General features: G+C 43.3%; 1 protein-coding gene across 1 annotated transcript; it reads right to left on the bottom strand.

Annotated features, from left to right (window-relative positions):
* Positions 1–11175: 11175 nt before the first annotated feature.
* Positions 11176–13311, bottom strand: LOC147455076 (uncharacterized). Its single transcript, XM_086513923.1, has 5 exons — positions 13155–13311; positions 12727–12859; positions 12154–12604; positions 11977–12057; positions 11176–11893 (listed from the first exon to the last, which is right to left on the bottom strand). Exons 1-5 carry the CDS (start codon positions 13215–13217, stop codon positions 11404–11406), a joined length of 1218 nt encoding a protein of 405 aa, XP_086370049.1. The 5' UTR covers positions 13218–13311; the 3' UTR covers positions 11176–11403.
* Positions 13312–23803: the final 10492 nt, after the last annotated feature.

Genomic DNA, 23803 nt, shown 5'->3' with positions numbered 1-23803 from the left:
GGAGGGTTTGACAACATTCTGGTGTCGTATTCTTCTCTCTCTATCTCTCACTCTCAGCACCTTCATTCACAGTGTTTACCACTTTGTTTGTGATCATTTGCACTCTCTCACTAAAGGAACAGGTCTCCTTCCGTAAGTAAAAGGAACCCTTGAGCACAGTTCGGAGCACTCATCTTGAGCAAAGTTCAACATTCACTTCCGCCGCACCTTACATTGGTATCAGAGCTTTGGTAGTGTCACGTGACACATCCAACCCTATGTGTCCGTGGACAAGCTACAGCATGATCAGGGTTGATTTCAGTCAAGTCAGTTTAGAATAGAAAGTGATATGACACTTTTGTGAGTCTGTTCGCAGACCGTGCATGTCCAGACAGTTAATTTAGATGCATATCCTCTGGTTGCACACACCATGATCATCAACATTACCATCAAAATCCACCACGAGCATTTTCCAATGCACACAACCTATTTTCCCTACTTTTGACATTTTCACTAATTAATTTTTAGTGACTTTTGTTGGGAACTGGGTAGGGCAAATTGCCTAAGGTAATATATAAGAAAACCAAGCGCTAGGCTTATCTGGCAGAAGAGGCAGGAATGCGCAGGCAAGCCACTTGCAGTGGGCATCTCTCCGACTCTCTCTCAAGCAAGACTCTACAAAGACCTGGTGTTTTTTAGCAACAAAGGCCAGTGTTTTTCAGTAGCATCTCCAGTGTTTTTGGAACCCATCAAACCAGCGATTTTCAGCCCTTGGACAGCGCTACTACAGCCCTCTGTACCAGCGTTTTCAAGCAAAAGAAATCAGCGTTTTTTAACATAGCGAGATCGACGTTTTTGAAAACAACAACGACAACATTTTGCGGTAGCAAATCAGCCCCAGCATCGTCAACAGTTGCAGATTCGCAAAGCATTTCCAAGCATTCAGTTTTCAGTCCTACTCTCGTCATCGTCGGCACCACCGTCGGCCTCGACATAGCATCACTTAGATTTGCATCAGCATCTTGTACCAGATTGTGCAATCAATAGCATAGACCGCTCTCGCCATCGAGAGTGGGGGCCCTTGGAGGAGGGTTTGACAACTTCCTGGAGTCGTGTTCTCTTCTCTCTACCTCTCAGTCTCAGCACCTTCATTCACAGCGTTCACCACTTTGTTTGTGTCCATTGCACTCTCTCACTAAAGGAACAGAAGGCTCTCCCTTCCGTAAGTAAAAGGAACCTTGAGCACAGTTCGGAGCAGTCATCTTGAGCAAAGTTCAACATTCACTTCTGCTGCACCTTACATTGGTATCAGAGCTTTGGCAGTGTTCTGTATCATGCACAAGGAAAGAAGAACAAAAAAAAAATTGCTTGTTGCGATCGCACGTAACCCAAGTCCACTTGGGCATGTCGATTCCTAATCGTGTTTTGAAGAGTGACAAGAAACACAAGAAAGAAGGGCTTGTCCAGCCTCCCCTTGTGCCTCTTTTCACTCATTGACAGCAGACCGTGCACTTAGCGGCCAGCCAATCGACATGAGGTGGAAAAAAGCAACCTTGGTGTGAGCGCAAGGCCGCCAAGGGGTGCGCCCGCAAGAAAGAGAAGAACTCGGATGAAGAGAAGATCCTTCTCTAACATAGATTGCAAGCTAAACAAGAACTTCAAGGTCTCAAAAACCCAAGAAACTCAAGACTCAAGACCCCCAAGAACCTCAAGAACCCTACAACCGAACAGCCACAAGAACCCAAGTTCCTTGTGAACTTAAGAACCCAAGACTTCAATGGATGGTCATCACTCGAAGCGGAATGGATACTTCGCTTGAAGGTGATGAGCATGAGAGAGGCGAAGAAGAACTTTCCCCACTATGAGGTTTTTCCGACCCTCCCCCTTCCCCATCTATGCCACGGTTTGTACCAAATCCTATGGAGGCTTTGGTCAAGTCGATGATGGACATGATGGCACAACAACAAGAAGCGAATCGTGTTGCGCTGGCACAACAAGAAGCGAATCGCATTGCCTTCGAGCGTGAGCGTGATCAAGCGCGCTTGGCGGCCGAGGAAAGACAGGCAGAGCGTGCGGCACATGGTGAACGATGTATGCAAGAGTTGGTCTGACATGTGCTCGCCTCGAAGTTCAAGCCCGCCAAAGATGTTGGTAGTTCATCAAGTGGCACAAGCTGAGATTGGGACTCCAACAACCCAGTCACAGAGAAGATCACTTTCAGTAAGTATAATGGTAAGATGGATGCTACAATTATTCATTCTTGGTTGCCTCAATTTAATGCTTATTTTGTGACAACTAAGAAGACAAGGAATAGCAAGGTTTTGACGAAAGCTATGTACCTTGCCAGTGATGCCATCAATTGGTACCACGCATGGCAAGAGGCACAGTTGGCCGTGCACCTAGAGGAAGTCGAGAATGGTGCACCCCTTTCCTTCAATTGGGCCGACTTCCAAGACAAGCTCAAGGCGCGGTTTATGCCCCCACAATACCTAGCACGGTTGAAAGACAATTGGCGCAATCTCAAGCAAAATGGTATGCCAGTTATGTTTTTCTCTAATCGTATTTTGCAACCAAGCACCCAACTACGCAAATCGGATAATGAGCGCAAGGAGACTTTCATTTTCGGGTTGGACGACTATATCAGGTTTGACGTCAAAGTCCTCGACCCAATCGATCTCAATAAGGCGGTAGCGATTGCTCTCGCATAGGAGATGAAGCACAACAAGGGAAAGCCTAAGGAAAACAAGACTTCCACAAGTACCTCTTAGACTTCGCAGAACGGTAAGAACGGTAACTCTTCTAACCAATCTTCCAATAGTCTCTTAGAAAAGAACTCTCCAAATGAACCTAAGGGTAAGGCTAACACAATTGCTAAACCTACGCTCACTCCATATGAAAAGGTAGAACAAGGAATTTTAGGAGGATACATCACGTCAGAAGAGCAAAGCACTTATTCTAAGGAAGGTCATTGTTTTCATTGTCACATTAAGGGTCACATAAAAAGAACATATCGTAATCTTGAATCGAACGAATCTAAAGAACCCACTTTCTCTATCAATGGAATAAATGAGAACACGAGTGTGACCCAAGTCTCTCATGATCCTCCCATTGATGAGTCTCTCATTAAGTGTTATGGTCATGTGAATGGTCAGCGTTTTGTTATATTGTTTTACTCTGGTAGTATGCATGATGTGTTTAGTGACTCTCTTGTCGAAAGAGCCCGCTTGGAGGTTAGCAAGACATCTCCTTTCGAGGTGTCGAGCTTCGCTCCCGGTATGGGCTCTCTCATCACACAAAAGTGCCTTGATGTTTTGTTCACTATTCAACAAGCGTCCTTCCCCAGAAAATTTATAGTCTCTCCTCTCTCAGGATGTGATATGCTTTTAGGCATTCGATGGTTTTGTGAGCATAACCCTCTTATTGATTGGGCAGCTAGTACATTCACTTTCAATGCTAAAAGCGACTCTCCCATTGTCATTCGTAGGGAGCAAGTTGTTCATTCTTCATCTCTCGTTTCTAATGTGCAGGCGAAGATTGACAGGATTCATGAGAAGGAGACTCTCGCAGTCTCGTCTTCTCCAAAGCATGACACACATGGTTTGGATGATGATGACAAGCATGATGAATTGCATGATCAAGATGTGATTTCTCACAAGCAGGAGGATTTTCAAGAAGATGATGTGATTGTTCACAAGGATGATGGTTTAGTTGCTACTTTATTTAGTGAAGCTAACCCCATTGCAGATTCGATCGATCACAAGGAACCGATCTTGGCTCTCGAGTCAGTGTCCAAAGAACCCCCACAAGAAGTATTATGTGTTCAAATGATTAGTCAACACGCATTGTTCGAGTGTTTCATTCGTGATCATTTCCTGTATTTTAGTCAGCATCTTTATATGATCCCTTTTCCTAGGCATGCCATATTATATGTTGAGCACGATGCACTCATGAATGAGCACGGATATATACGCATTTCTCATGAAACGATAAAAAGTATACATTCAAGGAATTCACATTCTATGTCTCTTCCTTGGCATCACACAGTTGTCGAAAGAGCACAAGAAGGATTGAGCATCAAGCATGGGCATGTCCATTGTGATTTGCCACAATTGATTGGTTTAGATCAGAAACACAAGATTCGCTCTCATTGTTTGCGTGTGTGTGGTGCATGGGTTGGCACTCCGTCTATTTTTTCATTTACATTGCATGCACAATCTTTAGAGCAGACGAGATTTTTTCCAGTCATTTTACATGGAATGGGTATGTTCATGTTTTTGTGTTGGAAGTGGTTTCAGGAATTTTCATCCTCAGAGACTCTTGAAGAAGGTAGATGCATGACTATCGACAAAGTTGAAGCATTGGAGGAGCCATAGAAGACTTTGTGTCGCTTTCGAGGCGGCCCAAAGAAGCAAGCGTTGCAGACCTTTATGAAGTTCAAGTATCGCACGACCCACATCAGACTGGGCCGACGAAGAGTCCTTTCCAGGATTCCAAACACTGTTGGCAATCTCCCTCGACGCCATACAGTTCGGTACCAATACCTCACTTTGAAAAGGAGGGGATGTCACGTGACATATCCAACCAACCCTATGTGTCCGTGGACAAGCTACAACATGATCAGGGTTCAGTTCAGTCAAGTCAGTCTAGAATAGGAAGTGATCTGGCACTTTTGTAAGTCTGTTCGCAGACCGTGCATGTCCAGACACTTAGATTAGATGCATATCCTCTGGTTGCACACAGCATGATCATCAACATTACCATCAGAATCCATCACGAGCATTTTCCAGTGCACAGAACTTATTTTTCCTATTTTTGATATTTTTCACTTATTATTTTTAAGTGACTTTTGTTGGGAATTGTGTAGGGCAAATTGCCTAAGATAATATATAAGAAAACCAAGCGCTATGCTTATCTGGCAGAAGAGGCAGGAGTGCACAGGCAAGCCACTTGCAGCAGACATCTCTCTGACTCTCTCTCAAGCAAGACTCTATAAAGACCTGGCGTTTTTTAGCAACAAAGACTATCGTTTTTCAATAGCATCTCCAGCGTTTTTGGAACCAATCAGACCAGCGATTTTCAGTCCTTGGACAACGCTATTGCAGCCCCCTGTACCAGCGTTTTCAAGCAGTAGAAATCAACATTTTTGAACACAGCAAGATCAGCGTTTGAAGGACAGCAAGATCAACGTTTTTGAAGACAGCAAGGACGGCGTTTGCGGCAGCACATCAGCCTCGGCATCGTCAACAGTTGCAGATTCACAAAGCATTTCCAAGCATTCAGTTTTCAGCCCTAGTCTCCTCATCGTCGGCACCACCATCGGCCTGGACGTAGCATCAGTTAGATTTGCATCAGCATCTTGTACCAGATTGTGCAATCAATAGCATAGACCGCTCTCGCCATCAAGAGTGGGGCCCTTGGAGGAGGGTTTGACAATTTCGTGGTGTCGTATTATCTTTTCTCTCCATCTTTCAGTCTCAGCACCTTCATTCACAGTGTTCACCAATTTGTTTGTGTCCATTACACTCTCTCACTAAAGGAACAGAAGGCTCTCTCTTTTGTAAGTAAAAGGAACCTTGAGCACAGTTCGGAGCACTCATCTTGAGCAAAGTTCAACATTCACTTCCGTTGCACCTTACATGCCGTGTTCAATATCACTCAAGGAAAGAACCACCAAAAAAAAAATTTGCTTGTTGCAGTTGCACATAACCGAAGTCCACTTGGGCGTATCTATCCTAATCGTGTTTTTGAAGAGTGACATGAAACCCAAGAAAGAAGGGCTTGTCCAACCTCCCCTTGTTTCTCTTTTCACTCATTGAGAGCAGACCGTGCACTTAGCAGCCGGCCAATCGACGTGAGGTGGGAAAAAGCAACCTTTGTGTGAGCGCAAAGCCGCCATGGGATGCACCCACAGGAAAGAGAAGAGCTCGAATAAGAGAAGATCCTTCTCTAACACAGATTGCAAGCTAAAGAAAGAACCTCAAGCACTCAAGCACTCAAGATCCCAAGAACCACAAAAACCCAAGTTCCTCGTGAACTTAAGAACCCAAGACTTCAGTGTATGGTCATCACCCGAAGCGGAATGGATACTTCGCATGGAGGTGATGAGCATGGAGGTCACGAAGAAGAATTTTCCCCACCAAGAGGTTTTTTCAACCCTCCCCCTTCCCCATCTACCCCAAGGATTGTACCAAATCCTATGGAGGCTTTGGTCAAGATGATGATGGACAAGAAAATACAACGAGAAGCGCAATGCGCCGCCTTGGAGCGCGAGTGCGCAAAAGAATGGCAGAATTTGATCGTGAACACAACGAAAGAAAGGCAAAATTTGATCGTGAACACAAAGAAAGAAAGGCAGTCATAGAGCGTGAGCGTGAGCGCGAGCAAGCACGCTTGGCGGCCGAAGAAAGAAAAGCCGAATTGGATCGCGAGCGCAAAGAAAGACGGTTAGCCTTGGAGCGCGAGCGTGAGCAAGCGCGCTTAGCGGCCGAAGACAGAAGGGTAGCCTTGAAGTTAGAGCGTGAAGCGCAAAAAGACCAATGCATGCAAGAGTTGGTCCTACTATTTTCTAATGTACAGGCGCAGATTAAAAAGAATCAGGAGAAGAAGACTCTCTCAGTCTTGTCTTCTCCAAAGCACGATACCCATGATTTGCATGATCAAGATGTGATTATTCACGAGCATGATGATTTACATGATCAAGATGTGACTATTCACGAGCACAATGATTTGCATGATAAAGATGTGATTGTTCACAAGGATGATGGTTTAGTTGATACTTTGACTAGTAAAGCTAACCTCATTGCAAATTTGATCAATCACGAAGAACCGATCTTGGTTCTCAAGTCAAGGTCCAAAAAACCCCTACAGGAAGTATTGTGTATGCGCATGATTAGTCAACACGCATTGTTCGAGTATTTCATTCGTGATGCTTTCCTGTATTTTAGTCACCGTCCTTACGTGATCCCTTTTCGCAGTCATGCCATATGGTACGATGAACACGATTCACTCATGAATGAGCACGGATATATACGGATTACTCATGAAAAGATTAAATGTTTGTAGTCAAGAAATTCACAATCCATGGCTCCTCCTTGGCATAACACGATATCCGAACGAGCACAAGAAAGAGCATCAAGCATCGGCATTTCCATTGTGATTTGCCACAGTTGATAGATTTAGATCAAAAAGACAAGTTTTGATTTCATTTTTTGTGTGTGTTTGATGAACAATTTGGCACTCCATCACTTTGTTTATCTGCATTGCATGCACAATTTTTTCGAAAAAAATAGTCTTTTTCAATCACTTTACATGGAATGTGGATATGTTTTGTATTGGAAATGGTTTCAAGAATTTTCCTCCTCGAAGATTCTTGAAGAAGGTGATCCTACGTCCATAGACGCAATTAAACCATTGAAGCAGCCTCATATGACTTTGTGTCGCTTTTAACCCGGCACAAAGAAGCAAGCATTGCAGACCTTTATAAAGTTTAAGTATCGCACAAGCCACACATCAGAGTGGCTGACAAAGAGTCCTTCCCAAAATTCATCCAAACGCTGTTGGCGATCTCGCTCAATCCCATACAATTCGGTATCAATACCTCACTTTGAAAAGGAGGGGATGTCACGTGCACATGAAACCCTATGTCCAGGTGAACAAGCCACTTCATGACTAGGGTTCAATTCAGTTTAGGAAGTGTTATGGCACCTTTGTGAGTCTGTTCGCAAACCGCGCATGTCCAAACACTTGAGAGTAGTTGCATTTCCTCTGGTTGCAGATCCGCCATGGCGTTAGGAAATCCCAACATTCAACCTAGTGTTTTTGCAAGCAAAAGTCTAGCCCAACGTTTTTGCAACTTGCAGTTCAGGCTAGCGTTTTGCAGATTCCCAACGACGAGCACCTCTCTTGCATCAATGTTTTCGGTTTTCAGTTGTCATACTCCGTACCGTAGCCCCAAAACATCGCAAATCTCACCTTCCCACAGTAGATCTTCGCCACACAATCAAATCAGCCAACGTTTGCAAATTCAACCCGCCATTCGCAGATCTCAACATCTTCGTTTTCAACGCATCGTCGTCGCGCCGTCGTCATCACCGTCGTCACCGACTTAAAGTCAAAATTCAATAGGTACAAGATTTGCAGATTTCAGCCCTTGGCGTTTTCAAATTCCACACGTCTCGATGTCGTCATCGACATCGCCAGCAAGTCCATTGCATTGTAGAGATTTGTGCAATCAATAGTAGACCGCTCTCACCATAGAGAGTGGGGCCTTCGGAGGAGGGTTTGACAACATTCTGGTGTCGTATTCTTCTCTCTCTCTCTCCTAATCTCAACACTGTGCCAAAGTTCATCAAGCATTGTGCCAACTTTTAGCACTTTTAGTCGTATGCTAAAAGTTGGCAAGCTCAAAAAAAATGCAAAAGAACTTTTCCAGCTGCAATCCACTATGGTAAGGCCTCTCATCTGAGGGGGTAGGGGGTAGGGGGTAGGGGGAGGGGGGAGGCACTTCCATATTCTTTATGGGGGGAAGGAGGCACTCCCAACATTCTTTATGTGGTGAACACATAATAATTAAACTCTCTTTCGAACACTTTCTCCCTTCTCTATTGGGGTGCTAGCATGTTTCCATACCGTTAAGGTCGTGGGTCGGAGGGCTGCAGATCCGAGCCCTCCATCGACTGTACTTTCTACAGCAGAAACTATCTCAGACCGCCAGATGGCTCCCACGTCGGCATACAGAATCCACAGACCATCAACCAATGGTTGGCACCCCAATCAGCAGCGGGAATGGAGTCGAGAGTTGACAGCTCAGTAGCCGGAATCAACGCAGTGCATGATTCACACTGCAGTTGCCACATCAGCAAGTATGATTTGGCGACTGCAAAGTCAGGTCTGCATTGTGCATGGTCTGCAGTTTCGATAACAGTGCCATATGGCATTCCCCACGACCTTGAGGGAAGGGAAAGGTCATGCACCTTGCCCGGTAATGCAGCTCCCAGGATGGCTCCCGGCTTTCGCCAGTCGCCATCTGGTCACTTGCATTACAGGGAAAGGTCAATGCATGACCTTTCCCTACTCCAGCAAAAGTCCAGGGTTGAGGGGGCAGCTAACCACTGCCGCCGGTCTCCATCTGGTCACTTGCATTACAGGGAAAGGTCAATGCATGACCTATCCCTACTCCATCAAATGTCCAGGGTCGAAAGGGGCAGCTAAGTTGCTAACCACTGCAATCTTCTGACAAGCCAGCACCCAACTGATGTACACCAGCTCAGCTCATAGCAAACAGTCACTGGATTTGCCCTCCCCTGCCAATCAGCAGATAATCTCCGCCAAGTGAGCAGTGAGAATTATCAGACCACTCAATGTCTGCCATGTTTGTAATCTGGATTCCCAGCAGCTCATGCAATTATGAGCTGCCACTTGTCACGTGAACACTTGTTGCATGCACTGTTGTAGGCAACAATTGTTGGCCCCTTCCCCTGTCTTTTAACAGCCAAGAACGGCTGTAATGCATGCTCTGACAGCTCCTGGCCCCTACCAATCACCATGCAGTCACCCACATGACAGGAAATGGTCAACAAACCATTCTCACAACTGGGATCGGGAGGCAGGGCCTCTGGCTGTCAATCAGCACCACATTCCATAGCCAAATAAACGACAGCAGCCAACAAATCCCCAACACACCGACAACCGTATTAAACATGAACCTCCTTCAGTAACAGTGCTGTGACAAACTAGCAGCTGGAACTGCTGCCAGCTCACCCCCCGCAATATTCCGCAGCTGTCAAGGACTGTCAGTCCTTCTCACTGCACCACCTCAACAGCTTACATACTGTGCAAGTTGCAACCAACCAACCTACCCATTGTCAACCATCAAAAAAACCTTGTAACCACAGCAACCATGCACTACCTAGTCAAACTCAAAAAATGCTAAAATCAGAATTGACTCGCCCCCCTCTCCCCAAGTATCACAGCCCAGAATGGTCCCTGTTCCCTGAAGGACCATTCCCTTAAAAACCTTGACTATTTGAAGGGTGCAATAACAACTACCATTGAGTGTTGCAGATGGATACTGCTTAGATGCTCACTATCAAAGATATTGCCATACTCTTACAAGAGTAGTCAAAGATATCACCGAATCTTTCAAGAGAAGTCAAACCAACAGGTAGCCATCCAGGGTTTATCTATCATCAAATTCAAAGGATTCCTGCCAGAGATAATTTCCATGGCACCAGGATTGGTTTCCTATCAGACTCGGGGAGGATGTACCAACGCAGAATACAGATTCCAAACACATCATATACACCACAGCACCAAAGAATATTGTATTGTCTCCCGCGATATCGGTAAATCAGTTGGATATACTTTTTTGTACCAGAGACATTTTGGTTATTCTTACCTCGGGAATTAAATGCAAATCTGACGAAAAGACAAACAATAAATAGATTTATCTATTTATTGACATCCAGATGCTAACTTACGATAGAATTCTGGTCCCTCCCACACTCCCGTTACTAGCTCCCCTCTTCTCTAAACTAAGTGCTCATGCGATCTATCAAAATCCCTCAGATTTCCGAGCAAATGTCCCATGCAAAAACGGTACAGCTTAGAGAAGGCAGGGTTCAGACAGCACAGCAATAGAAGTTTTTCTGAGCAAAGCCTTTTCCATCCCCTGTTCACACTGGACAGCAGCAACAGCATATGATGTCTACATGGGCTGTGAAGAGCTGCCAAGAGTGATAGTGTACACACTCGAATCGGCGGCTCAGTGCAGTAATGGACATAGTTCAATCCTGTGGAGAGTACGCATCCACAATGGACCAGTTTCAGCTGCAGGAAACTCTCTCTTCCCGGGGGTGGAGCCAGCAATTTCGAGCTTTTGGCGCAGCCAATGGAAACTGTCCATGCAAAGAAGCCAAGCTCTTCCACCAGCACATTTAAACCCAGTCTAAGTAGCGACTGTTTTAACAATATTGCAATCTACTTCACTGTTCTTAGTGGAAGCCACTCCAGACTCACATAGCTATTCACAATGGCAGTTAACATAGGAAATAAGCTCGACTAGTGACAGTCTTCTCAACATCTCGACAGGGAAAGATGACACTGCCAAAGAACAAATCCAACGGCTCAAAGTGGCTGAAGGACGAATCATGAAGAAGTTACATATGCACATAGAGCAACCAACAACACAACGCAGTGTGGACAAGGAGAGCCCATAAATGACTACAAAGTCTACATCTACATAAGAATAAATATCTCAACCAGAACTAGTGTGGCATTGAACGCAAGGAGTTGGGATGGGTAAATCAACAAGGATGGCAACTAATCTAGCCTCGCCATGGGATGTAAAGCTAAAGAATGAACATCGAATCATAACTAACACCTATATCACATCAGAGAAAGAAGCACCAAACAAAATCAATAGCCTTAAGCCAACCTGACCATTGATAACATTACCATCGTGCACACCTTGAATGTCACAGCATGCACTTCCTTCCTCAACATAGCCAGATGCTCTTTTCTCTCTGACCTAGCTTTCTCGCCACATTCTCCCATGAGTTTGACCGCAGACCCAAATCGCTGCAAGGCTGAGGAGAGCCAGAGCAAACCTACCCCACGTAACAAAGACATCAATTTAATGCAGTCTAGAGTTGCATTCAGGCATAGCATCCTCGACGCTACAAACAATACAAGCGCAAGACCACTCCCCGCAAGCCCGACAGCAAGCTGATTAAGGGCGCCAAAAAGCTCTGTGTACTTCTCCTTCGGTATGGCCTTCCATGTAGAGGCAGCTTTGCTGGGGTCCATGAAAGGGTAGCAGAAGATTAATTCATACATTTGGAAGGAGCTGCTTCTATACAAGTCTCGAGAAGGTCTCTTATGTCGAGCTCTTGTTTTCTTCCCTTCTCTGCTCACTCTGATGGCAAAAGACGAGAAACAGATTAGACACCCTACAAATTGAAGCCTCCATACAAGCTATTGGAGCTCATCAAGCCTCACCGTTTGACAGTAGAAGACTTCATTGAATGCACTGCTTCAGGGCCCAAACTTGTTGATTTGCTGCTGACATCCTCAAAAGATCTGTGGACGCAATCGTTTGTGTCACAACATCACACAACCCACTGAAAACTACACAAAACCCAGTCAAAAAGCACACTCACAGACAATTCGACTTACATATTCGCAGGTAGCAGCTTCACCATCGAGGCGGTGAAGCCCGAAGAGCGCACAAATCTTGCAAATGACTCATTTCTAGCCTCTGCACTGACAAGATAGTCGGCAAAACTACGAGGTCCAATGAAGTCCAAGGGCACATCAGGTACCTCAGAGCTGAAGGTAAGGCTTGGTAACTCTGCCCTGTTCTCATAGGAAGAGGTAGTTGAAGAAGAGGTACTAGATGGTGTATCTAGAAGAGATGAGGCTTGATAGCCCCAGTGGTAGGGCCCTATAAAGCTGTTTTCATTCTCATTCGGAAGCCTGTAAACAACTGCGGAACAATCAATCACCTCTCTGCCTGCCTCTATGTGAGTTACCGATTTCGGTTGTGCAACTGACGATATGAAGCGTGGTGGATCCTCATAAAGTTGAGTGGTTCCAAACTTGAACAAGACATACCCATCACTGCTCTCTGTGGAGACAACCAAACACAAATAATCAGGAGCTGCAACACCACCTATGCACTTCGAATTCTTTCATTAACCATCCAAGCCTTAATTAAGAAGCTTCCTTTACCCTCTGCAAAGATCATACCTTGTATGTCAATGAGTGTGGAATCCTCGACCACCTCTGCTTGCAATCCTCCACAAATACGACGATGGCAGCATTTGGTCAATACCCTTTTGAAACCAGCACCATGGTGAAGGCAAGGCTGGAACTCTACACCCTGCGAAATTGAAATTAGCAATATGAGCTTCCTGAAAATTGAGTGGATTTAATTGCTTTCCTAAGCTAGCACATAATAACCGATGCTTAAGTCATCATGGCCCATGGAAAAGTTATGCCAAATCCACAATCTTGGTTTATGAATTGAACCTGGCTCGGGGCAAATGGGACACGGTCCATCATGAAGTCAGATACAGGAGCTAACGTAAGTTACACAGAATTCCTACTCCATCTTCAAGCCGCAAGTCTTTCCGAATGCATGCGAAAGAGAACAGCGATGGTAGTAGAAGGTATACCTGGAGGAAGGATTTGTGGATGGAGAGAGTACACGACGGGGCGAACACAGAGCGAAGATCCATGACCCAGCTCGCTCGAGGGGCGAGATGGAAGGAGCTCACGCGACGTTCTCAAGGGCAAAGTTGCTAGGTTACGTAGGGATCTTCGAAGATAAGAAGGCACCCGTATGTGGACAAAAGGAGAAAGGGTCCGCCATGGCCAGAGGGCTCAGGAGCATTCAGCCATGTAGCTGTCTGGGTCCCCTTGGCCCCGGCCCCCTCTACACGAGATGAAGAATCTTGAATCATGCACGGTCCCTATTCAAATTAGCTCTCCTTAGACGGCCCACATTTGAACAATTGCCCTCTTTGTCTTCAATCACACACCACATCTTTCCTCCTCCACAACAAAATACTCAAATTTCCACTTTATATCTTCCATTTTCTTGGGCCGTATCAAGTTTTCGACTTTACATATCTTCCAAATTCTTAGGCCATTGATGGCACTGCCTTTCACTAGAAGGGAGGGTAAATGCGAGGGAGTTTCAGTCCGTGTACAACGAAGCAACGTTTCAATTTTTGAAAAGTATGTTTTGTTTTTCTCCTTATAATGTATAGTCTCTCTTTTTCTTCGTTTCCTTCTCTCTCTCTCTCTCTCTCTCTCTCTCTCTCTCTCTCTCTCTCTCCAGTTTGGGTGAAAGGCAATGCCATTGTTGGTCTCCATGAAGACTCTTAAGTTTTGAGGCTCCACTTTGCTGGCCATCAACTCCAATCAATTGGTTCAATCACAAGACTCAATTATGACAATTTTATTGATCCAATCCAACTCAGCACAATATGTACCTTTGTTGGGACATCCATAGACATAACCTTTGATTCACGTTAGACCACAACTATGGAGCTCTTTTTTAGTATCGTTTTTCTATCTGTGAAACACTCTAATACTTTTTCTTGAAGTAAACCATATGTGACCAGCGCATTGCATTGGCACTGCAGCCACAATAGGAAAAGTACTACCCCAACCAATTGATGCAATCACAAGACTTAATTGTGTCTTTTAAATCAGATAAGTACCTTTATTAGGACCTATTGGAACATACCTTTCACACACTCTAGACCACAAGTATAGAGGTCATTTTGCCACTTGGACAGATATAGTTGTCGTCTTTCTTGTATGTCAATGCTCTCAATACTTTTTCTTTAAGAAGATTGGTAATTGAACAGCAGATTGTTGTAACCACAGTATTAAAAGTGAGAGTAAGAGATCTTTAAAGACATGTGAATTGTGAAACCCTTTGGTCCCTAGATTTATGCAGTCACAAGATGCACAAGAAAACAAGATCTTATGAGGCAAAGAGAGCCATGGAAAGCCATTACAAGTTTTGTCAGTTATGGCATAAATGTAGCAATTACAGTAAATATTATGTAGCACTTAAGAGTCATTGGATTTAGCATTATCTGCGAGCTCTTGCAAAGAGCTTGATTAGTGTGGGTTAATTATTCTCTCTTAGTTTTCATTTATCTTTTGGTCATGGATGTTAGTAGCTCACAAAGGGAAACCTTTCTTTTGAAAAGGGTGCAAGAGAATACAACGTATTTGCTAGCGTTCTTGATACCATTGTTGAAATAGCAAAACAACCTCCAATGGTATGGCATCCACATTTGGCGCATATATCACTAAAAGGCATGAAATTATTGGCACGTCTGATTACATTCTTGATTTTGATTTTAGTAGCTTTGATTTTTTTGAGCATTGCATTTATGGTCCTCATGCTCGGTCTTCTCTTGTGAATACTAGAAACGGGAAAAGCTAGCTCTTGTGAACATTAACATATGAGGTGTGATGTATTTTGTTACATTCATTGATAATGCTAGTAGGAAGGTATTGGCGTACCCCATTCGTAAGTAAGAGATAGTGTTTGATGTATTCAGACACTATCTCTTACTTACAAATGTATTCAAGTAGTGGGTTCCTCACATTGAGAACCAAATAGGTTGTAAGCCGAAACGCTTATGTACAAACAATGCTATGAGCATTACATTTATGGTCCTCAAGCTCGGTCTTCTCTTGTGAACACTAGAAACGGGAAAAGCTAGCCCTTGTGAACATTAACGTATGAGGTGCGATGTATTTTGTTACATTAATTGATGATGCTAGTGAGAAAGTATTGGCATACCCCATTCGTAAGTAAGAGATAGTGTTTGATGTATTCAAGTAGTGGGTTGCTCACATTGAGAACCAAATAGGTTGTAAGCCTTAATGCTTATGTACAAACAATGCTATGAGTATCTGATGTCTCATGCTTCCACTACGGTGTGAGAAGGGTATACGGTGTGAGCTATGTGCTTCCTATGCACCTCCTCATAATTGTGTTACAAAGCACATAAATCACACCATACAAGGAAAAGGCACATAGTATGCTTTTTATGCTTGGATTCTCAGATAGCTTTTGGGGTAGAAGCAGTCATGGCTTGTGTATTTTTGAGGGGAAATCCCTTCTATGAGACAAGAGCTCGAACACACACAGAGTTGAGAGAGAGAGAGAGAGAGAGAGAGAGAGAGAGAGAGAGTTTTAACTATTAACAATATACATAACACATGAGATATTCTACAAAGACCTTGGCCTACAGATATAGTACAAAATCGTGTATTTCTTTCGACAGTATATCCAAAGCAAATACATCTTAGTTACAAGCCAATAAAGGGTAAGATGGTCCTGTTTTAGTCCAACCAATGATTAGACACATGGCCAGTCATCCCTTCCAACACACCACTACAAGATAATGCCAAGAATCAAGGTAGATCAATCCCAACCCCTCAAACTGAGAGAGAAGATCAGTTCCATAGCCCGAGACTACACTCTTCCTCAAACCATACTCCATAATGGATAGAATGAGCAGCGTTACAGCCCAAAACACAAGCTTAAGACTTTGTAAAACAATATAGAAAGAAAGACAAACCAGTCAGCAACACAACTAGGAACAGCATAAGATAGCATATACTACCACATATCACTCATCGGCAAGGACCCGATCATCCCTTTCATTAACCACAACAGTAAAACATCCAAACAAAGTCCAACCACTACTCAGACACATGGCCAGTCCATCTATTCCAACAAAGTGGATTGCCCAACAAAATACACTAAGTCATTGCAATAAACCCAATCATACCATACTCAAAATGCCATAAAAGGTGCAAAAATACCTCTGTAGATTCGGCAGGTGTTTTTCTAATGGGAGCCATCACAAAGTTGCTTGCGGAGTTGAAGCCCTTACCCATTCAATGTATGCAAACAAATTGAAAGAACAGAAATACCCTTTGCTCAATGGAAGCTAAGTGAGCGTTCTGCTCACCTTTATAAGGTGGTGTCCAAGCCTTGCAGTATCCCCCAACCGGCCGTGGAGCCCACTCCGGAGCACATGGAGTCTTTTTCCGTCGTCACATTCGAATGCCCACCCACCCGAGCTCGGGCGGTGCTAGTTGCATGCATCCCAAAGATAGCAAGTGGCGTCTGCAGTAGCCATTAGAGCCACTTTGATGTTCTGTCACGCCACTCTGTGTCTTCAGATATGATTAGTTTTCTTTACCAAAAATATTATAAGACCCCAAAGTATAGCTGGCGCCCAAAAAAAAAGGGCTTTTCACACACTCCATGGCCAAACCACGCCGATATGGTAGAGAGTTACCATATGGTATTACACAAACAATTTCCCAACCTAAATCCTCATGAAGATATTAAAGTTATTTTTAAGCTTTGAAAGAGGGAAGCCTAGTCGGGCCATAGGGTCATAACCTGGTAGTTTCAAACCTCAGACTTGTAAAATATAGAGAAAGAGAAGGAAAGAGAGAGAGATATACAGAGAGAGATGAAGAAAGAAGGCCATTGATTCTCCATATATAGCATATAGTGAATCAGTTCAAAGGTTTAGCTAGTGTTAGACCAAGCCAGAGGTAGGATGTGGTGAATCAAATCCACCTTTATACCTAGTTTAGAGAGAAGAGAGAGAGAGAGAGAGAGAGAGAGAGAGAGAGAGAGAGATCTCCATACATCAGACTCCATAACCGATTGGTTTATTGATTACGGACACATTAGCATGGGCAAAGCCCCATTCATATAGTAAATTGACAACCCTTCATTCCTCCTCTTGCACCCTCTCATCATGACTTTTGGCATCCCCTCTTAGCTAAAGTAGGTTCACACCATGCACCCATTGAGGCATAACATATGGCACGCACGGAGGACTAGAACCCAGAAATATTAAAGTGTGCAATCCCTTGATTTGTGCATCCCAAAAATATGAGTGTGGTGAATACAATGCAACCTTTTAAGGGCAAGGAACCCGTTATAATATTTTGAACATTACATCAAAATGTACATAAGCTTGCAATGAGAGAACATCAGATAAAACAACAGGTAGGTTGGTGCAGGCTAGTGTCTGGCTCCTCTTTGGCTCTTTGGCTTTGGATGCCATAGATTAACTGCCTCCTCATTCATCCACCTCTAGAAATCCGTGATGAAGTTCGCAAAGCAAATAAACTGCATCATAAGTTGAGTCAATGACCACAAATAATAGCACTATGCACACCGCAAACACGGGATGTGGAACACCAATCTGCTACAAAAGAGAGGAAAATGTTGAGGTAAATGAGTCCGCAAAGGGTAACATTTTATAGTGGAATGGTGGAAATATTGGTTTTAAGAGTTAATGTAGTTGAAAGTTGAAATTAAAACTGATTTCATTGTTTGAGAGTTGTATGAAGCTATATGGAGGCCACCAACCAAATCTCCACATGAAACAGGCCACATGGGAAAAATCTCTTGCTGAAGATACTGGACATACACATTGTAATGGTAGCAACGCCTAGAAAAAATTGTCCAAAGGTCAGAAATTAGGAGCACATACCGCATGTAGACATTGCCAAACATCCTGCAACATATAGTTGGCAGAGCCTAAGAAGTATCTGCACAGAACCTCGGAACCATCAATGGGTACCTTCACTAGAATTAGACCACACACTGCATTGCTAAGTTAGCATCATCAACAATATTTGCCATGGCCACGTGGCTATGTGGCAATTTGGGCATGTCACATCGACATCTTGCAGTGACCCATTGGCCAGATACTCGAGCAAATGGAGCACATTGGGCCAATTGGAGAAGGGTTGCTACTGGCAGTAAAAGGTGTTGACCAAGCAAGTGGGCAATAGGGGTAGCCACCGCATTGTTTTGCCTCATCACCCAAAGCATCGGAGGTTTCAGAGGAGTGTGGTGTGCCAGAAGTGCAGAAGATCTGAATCCAAATTGCTAAAGCTAAATCCGAATCATTGAAGCGGAATCAGATTGTTATAGCTAAATTTTGCTATAGTTTTTGGTTAATCTGAATCCTACAGACCGCTAAGTCTGAATTTGCAGATTGGGAAGACTACTGAGTCTAAATTTGCAGCTCAAGTTTTGAGACTGGATCAGAAAAGTTTGTGCAGCTGATCTTGTGCCTCTTTGTCAGCGGCTATTAGTGTTGCAAACTAAGTTTGAGATTTCGATCACCAAAGGCTTCAATTTCCTTTTTTTGGTTGAAGTCATGGCAAGCAACAGTGACACGAGTAACCTTTTGCACATCAAGAAGCTTGAGGATGCATACAATTTTTCCATATGGAAAAAATAGTGCTACGATGTCTTAAGGTAGAAGAAATAGGTGAATCTTATTAAGACAAAGGGGGCATGACCAACAGACATCGAGCAATCGGATTGGGAAGATCTGGATGAGCTTGCATGATCTATGATAGAGATTGAAGACTAGAATTGAGGAGTTGTATGGTCAAAAAAATGCCGCTAGTAAGGTTTACTGGTTGAAGAAGTTGATGGACCTTCGGATGAAGGAAGGTATAGCCATGATTGTACATCTTAATGAGTTCAACTTGGTTTTTAGCTAGTTGGTTGCTCTGAAATTCAACATTGATGACGAATTCAAAGCTACTTTTTATGCACTTTACTTGAAAGTTGGGATACATTCAGGATAGCCATGAGCAACTCCAATGCTATGCTAATGTATTCTAATGTGGAGAGCTCTTTGCTAATGGAAGAGTTGAATAGACAGAATATTGCAGCTAATAAGTCTTCCAGTGCATTGCATACCAGAGGTAGATCTTAGCAAAGGGGAAAATAGGAAAATAGAAGCAACAACAAGTCTTGTGGAAAAGATGTTGAGTGCCATCATTGTGGCAAGAAAGGACACTTTAAGCGTGATTGTTTTTAGTGGAAGAAAGAGAAAGGCAAGAGTAAAAAGTCTAATGATATCAGGGAGGACAAAAAGGATAGTCAACCTGAAAAGGAGAGCACGCTTAAGATAAAGGAAATCAATGTAGTCAGTCATGTGGGTACTGGAAATGATATTCTCTTTGCTTCTTCTTTTAGTGCACAATCTTTGGTTGCTGACTTTGATGATGATATGCACACCTGGATTTTGGATTCAGGTGCTTCATTCTATGTGACACCAAATCGGGAATGGTTCTCTAGCTACACTGCTGGCAGACAAAGTGTTGTTCATTTGAGGGACAACCATGCATGTGATATTGAGGGAATCGACAGTGTGCAGCTGAAGTTTCAGCATGGATCAAATTTTACATTGCATCGTGTGAGGCATGTACCTGAGCTCAAGAAGATCCTGATAAGCATAGGGCAGCTAGATGTTGATGGCTATCACACTACCTTTGAGGATACCAAGTGGAAAATCAGCAAAGGATCCAGGATCATTCCTAGAGGTCCTAAAAGAGACACTCTGTGTCCACTTCATGTATCTAGTGGGGGGGACCATGTAGTGGCCCCATAATCGTGTAGCCAAGTGTTTCCTTGTGGCATGGTAAATTGGGACACATGAGTCAAACCGGAGTGAAGGTGCTTTCTTGTTTGGGGTATTTACCATATTTGAGGTATGCTGATTTTGACCATTGTGATCATTGTATCTATGGCAAGCATGCTCAAACTCCTCACAAGAAATATCTTTCATTGAAAGCTTCTCCCTTTGAATTGGTACATTTTGATGTATGTCAACCGATGTATGTCAGATGCGAGGGTCTCTAGGGAGAAAGCAATATTTTGTACCTTTGTGGATGATGCTACCCGTAAGGTGTGGCTATATCCAATCCATCATAAGGATGAGGCCTTGGATAAGTTCAAACAATTTGTGGCACTTGCTAAGAATCAGGTAAGTAGTAAGGAAAAGTATCTACGCTCTCACAATGGGGGTGAGTATGTGTCAAAGTCTTTCGATTGCCATGATGTAATCTTCCGAGAGGATTGCATGCACAAACAACCACAAAGGACTGAAGAAGTCATAAGAGTTGTTTTTTGAGAAGATGTACCTTTTGGACAGCAGTGTATGCCCAATGGTCAGCAACAAATTGCTGATGATGTTCCCAAAAGTGCAGGGAATGGTGCTGAAAATGCTCGAGGGTGTCACTCTATGCAAATTGTGTATATCACCACGTGCGCTTAAAGACTATTTCTAAAACTCCTTATTTGTGAATTTTTGACAAATAAAATACACCCTTTTTCTATTCAATTTGTAAATTTTTTTCCTAAGTCCATTTTAGGGTACCCTTCTATATGTAAAAATTTGAGAAAAAATAAAATTTAATAACTCCTTCTGCTCCACTCACGTGATAGTCACATAATTTTTGAAGTGATCCCCCCGAGTGAAAATACTCAGCCAGAAATTTCCTGTCGTAGTCCACAGTTGGAGCAGCACAAATCAGGACAATCAAAACTGGCAGACTTGCATGCAGTACCTCGAGGGCACAAAGGATTTGTGTATCTGCCTTGGCAAGCAGAAGGCATCTTTGGCGGGCTTTATGGATGCAAACTATGTTGGTCATGTGTTCTGCAAGAAGTCTACTTCAGGGTATGTTTTCACGTTCATAGGGGGAAGAGTCTCTTGGATATCCAGGCTACAAAAGTGTGTTGCATTGTCTACAACAAAGGTAGAGTATGTTGCTACTACAAAGGCATGCAAGGAGGCTTTATGGCTTTCACGCTTGGTGGGAGAGTTTGGAGAGATTCCAATTCTCCATTGTGGCAGTCTTTGTGGTATCATGCTAGCTCAAAATCTCATCTTTCATGCAAAGACAAAGTACATACATGTGAAGTATCACTAACAAGAGCATTGATCTCAGCAAGGTACATACAGATGATAATCATGCAGACCTTCTCACGAAGGGTCTTCTAGCTAAGAGGTTTTCTCATTGCCAACAAATGATGGGGGCTAGACAGATATATGTGTTTTCAGCTTTCTACATAGCTGATTCTTTTCTCCACTTCAGGAACGTTGCCTTTAGTGGGAGGTTGTTGGGATAAAGGCCACGTGCCTGTCTGCACCCTTCTTGGGTGGTTACATATTAGCACTCTTATGAAGTGGTTGTATAATCCTATATCTATTTGAAAAACCCAAAGAGGTACAACTCTTTTATACCCAAAAACATTGTGTCAAAGCTATCCTCTCTAGCTCTAACTTTTGTGTGTGCATCTCCATCGCTTTACTGCTACGTCTGATTTTGTAGTACAATCAGTCTGCTGAGTTTGAATTTGACAAACTGCCATGTCTGAATTTTTCACGTTTTTGAGTCTGGATCTGTAGTTTGAGCTTCATTCGATCCTTATAAGAGCTCTCTCTCTCTCTCTCTCTCTCTCTCTCTCTCTCTCTCTCTCTCTCTCTCTCTCTCACACACACACACACACACACACACACACACACACACATAGAGAGAGAGAGAAGATGATCAAATTGGCCCCAAAGACCTTTAAAATTTCTCAACAAATGACAATAATAAGAAGTGACAAAAGACCCATGTTTTTTGAACACTGACAACCATGCTTGTATTTATTAATGCATTGCAAATTACAAAATTGTTAAAAATGGGAGTGAGAGAGATAGAAGTGTGTAGAGTATCTTGGGGTTGAGCCTCCACTTGTTAGACCGGTAAGTAAAAGAAACCATTGTCACTTGTCACCATCATCATAAAACAACAGGAAGTTAGCCTAATGGTGGACGACAGGTGTTGTGGAGGTCTCTTACATGTTATAGATGTCCACTTAATAATAAAACAAATGAAAAAAGCTCAGACCTATGAGGAAGACCTATGAGGAAGCTCAGACCTATGAGGAAGACTCCATGGAGAGGTAGGTGGTGTGTATGTGTGGTAGTGTCAGCTTCTTGGAGTGTAGTATGTGTCCCAAGTGAGGGGACCTTTTCCCTTTTTATAGCTAGGTCCATGACTCTTGAGTTTCCCTCTATTTTTTCTAGTTAGTTACTTTAGGAGGGGAGTGTGAGAGTGGGAGAACCCCCCAAGATCCCAAGGGTGCACGGTTCTTCTTGGGTGGTTTCTTTTGAATTTTTTAAGGAGGGTCCATGAGATATGGCTCCTATCCATGGGTCTGTATGCTTAGCTTCGATTTAAAAAAAGAGGGTAAGAGAGAGACCATCCTCCACCCACACTAGCCTTGAGTGGTAATATCTCCCTATTGGGGACACTAGGCCCCCAATGTGGTCCTAGTGCCCTCCAATTTTTAGTAGGTCCAATACTTCTATTAGGTTGCACATAGATGGTATAGCTGACAACCTCTTTAAGGAGTTCCTCACATGTCTCCAAAGCTTTACTCTTTCAAACCCATTAAGCAAAAAGCATTCACAAGCATATTAATATATGAGGCTGCATCAATGGGTAGGGTGTTACAAAAAAGGATGGGCTTGATTTGTGAGATGATGACCTTGTGTGCCCATTCAAATGGCCGATTGGTTGATCTTTTAAAGTATCAAATAGGCGAGCAATTCTCTAAAGAATCCGTTTGTGCCAATCTTTTGCAAAGTGTACCATTGAAAATGTTAAGGGAGAGATTGAGAAATTTGGTGCTTGTGCATGTGGAGGCTTCAATTTTTAGGCAAGGTGGGTAGATCCTATGTTGCTCAATAAAGTATGCTAGATCACTTGAGTCAATCAAACAAATGTCATCAAAGTATCTGTACGGAGTGGTAAATTTGGCAAGCACTCTTTGGGTTTGGTTGAGTTAACGTGTTGTTGATGTAATTGTATTCCAAGGCGTGAAGGTACATGTTGCACTAGAGGGAAGAGTACGCCAATCTCATAGGGATGCCGTTAGTCTATTTGTAAACCTTTCCTTGGAATTGAATATATTCATTGCTAATTAGCCATGTGTTGAGACTAATAACTTCATCAATATTGAACGAAAGCCCACTTTTATATCTATAGGAGGACCATGTGCCTTCAACACATTGAGAAGGTGGCCACCTAAGTGAGGACCATGTGCCTTCAACACATTGAGAAGGTGGCCGCTTGAGAGAGAGAGAGAGAGAGAGAGAGAGAGAGAGAGAGAGAGAGAGAGAGAGAGAGAGAGAGAGAGAGAGAGAGAGAGAGAGAGAGAGAGAGAGATCCATACATTAGATGCCATAATTGATTGGTTTATTGATTGCAGATACATTAGCATGGGCAAAGCCCCATTTATATAGAAAATTGACAATTATTCATTCCTCCCCTTGCACCCTCTTGTCATGAATTTTGGCACCTCCTCTTGGCTAAAGTAGGTTCACACCATGCGTCCATCAAGATGTAACAATTGGCATGCATTTGATACACCATGCACCTAGTGTTCCTTTTG

This window comes from Adiantum capillus-veneris, chromosome 6 (assembly GCF_014529385.1).
Source record: "Adiantum capillus-veneris isolate H3 chromosome 6, ASM1452938v2, whole genome shotgun sequence".
Classification (NCBI taxonomy): Eukaryota; Viridiplantae; Streptophyta; class Polypodiopsida; order Polypodiales; family Pteridaceae; genus Adiantum; species Adiantum capillus-veneris.
The sequence above is the reverse complement of the archived record's forward strand: the minus strand, read 5'-3'. Positions and strand labels throughout refer to the sequence as shown.